At 49.5% G+C, this 1,579-nt stretch overlaps 1 protein-coding gene across 1 annotated transcript in view; it reads right to left on the reverse strand.

Moving 5' to 3' along the window:
• Nucleotides 1-1,579, reverse strand: part of PPP1R16B (protein phosphatase 1, regulatory subunit 16B) — an 86,230-nt gene that overhangs the window by 19,420 nt on the left and 65,231 nt on the right. The window contains exon 4 of the mRNA XM_008581926.1: nucleotides 877-996. Coding sequence (XP_008580148.1) covers nucleotides 877-996 — 120 coding nt within the window. The remainder of the gene's footprint in view (nucleotides 1-876; nucleotides 997-1,579) is intronic.

Genomic DNA, 1,579 nt, shown 5'->3' on the forward strand with positions numbered 1-1,579 from the left:
GCAATACCCACAGTAGTATTAGCAGTGCCTGTGACTTTGTAACCAACGGAAACTGTAGGTATTGTCATATACTGTAGGTACTGTCATATCATGTCATCTTATTTTTTAATGAATTAGTAAAGTTTCTGACTTATTTAACAATATTTTGGTAGCAATGTTTTAATATAATTGGCTTCCTTTACAGTCCTATGATTTTATAACCGCATTTAAAAACATTATTCTGAGAAGGGGTCCATAGATTCACCAGATTGGCATGAAAATTGTTAAGAACCTTTGCAGGAGATGAACAGGAAAAACTTGGGTGTCAGAGAACCAGGAGACCAGATTGGTGGTGACCATAGTGATTTAGGGAGAAACATGAGGCAGGGCCAGAGCAGGACCTTGGGCTGCAGTTGAGGGTCTGGTTTGGACCATATTTCCAAGGAGCTGCTTCAAAGACACGTACGTGAGATGCTGGAGGCAGGCAGGTCTCTCTTACTGTGAGCTGAGAGCAGCCCATATCTTGCTTATCTGGGCCCCTGGCAGCCCATGTGGTACCTGGCACACAGCAGGCACCTACAAATGTTCCTAACTTCTTATTTTCCCACATGGGAATATATCTTTATGGTGAATGTTTATTAAATTGAATTGTCACAGCCAATGAAGAGGAGACAAAGGTGGGTGACACAGACGAGAACAATACCTCCTTCTGCACAGCACACTCCCCAGGGTCCTTCCGTGTCCTTGTCTTGTTAATCAACAGATAACAATAATAATGAGGACCCGGCCTGTCCACTGAGTGCCAAGCACGGGGCAGGTGGGCACATAGCTAGCTAATTTGTTCACCCACATTCATTCAAGTGACACTCACTGCAAAACTTGCTGTGCCTACTTTACAGCCCACTCCCCTTACCCTGGTACGCCATGCAGGTCTCGATGACATCCAGGGTGGGCTCGTCCTCGCAGAGGTCATATGGCATGTTCCCATCAGAGTTGACAGCAAGCAAGTCGGCCCCACTGCAGAGAAAGGGCCAGGGTGAGGGCCAGACGGGTGTGGCTGGACTTGGTCTGGCTGTCTCTGCCCTCTGGACTCTCACCCACTACCTCATTGTACACCCCACCATAGTGCACCCCAGCAAGAGGATGCTCCAGTCTGCCCACCACACAGCCCGTGAGCACAGCAGGTTCAGGAGCTGGGTGCCCCAGCTGGGAAGGGACCAAAGTCCCAGGAGAGCTATCCCAGAAGACCTCTCTCAGCTTCTCACTCTGTAGAACCAGCAAGCGGTCACTTCAGGACAGATGTCAAAGTCCTCCCTAGTGATAATAATAAAAATAATGGTTGGGCCGGCCCAGTGGCGCACTGGAGAGTGCGCCGCTTGGGAGCGCGGCGGCGCTCCCGCCGAGGGTTCGGATCCCATGTGGAGACCGGTTCCCGCTCACTGGCTGAGCGTGGTGCGGGCGCGACACCGAGGGTTGCAATCCCATTACTGGTCAGTAAAAAAGACAAAAAGGAAAAAAAATTAAAAAAATAAAAAATAAAATAATGGTAATGGCGGTGGTGCCACCTACCAAGCACCTGCTGGGAGCCAAGCCTGATCTA

Source organism: Galeopterus variegatus, unplaced genomic scaffold, assembly GCF_000696425.1.
Source record: "Galeopterus variegatus unplaced genomic scaffold, G_variegatus-3.0.2 Scaffold2489, whole genome shotgun sequence".
In the NCBI taxonomy this organism is placed as follows: Eukaryota; Metazoa; Chordata; class Mammalia; order Dermoptera; family Cynocephalidae; genus Galeopterus; species Galeopterus variegatus.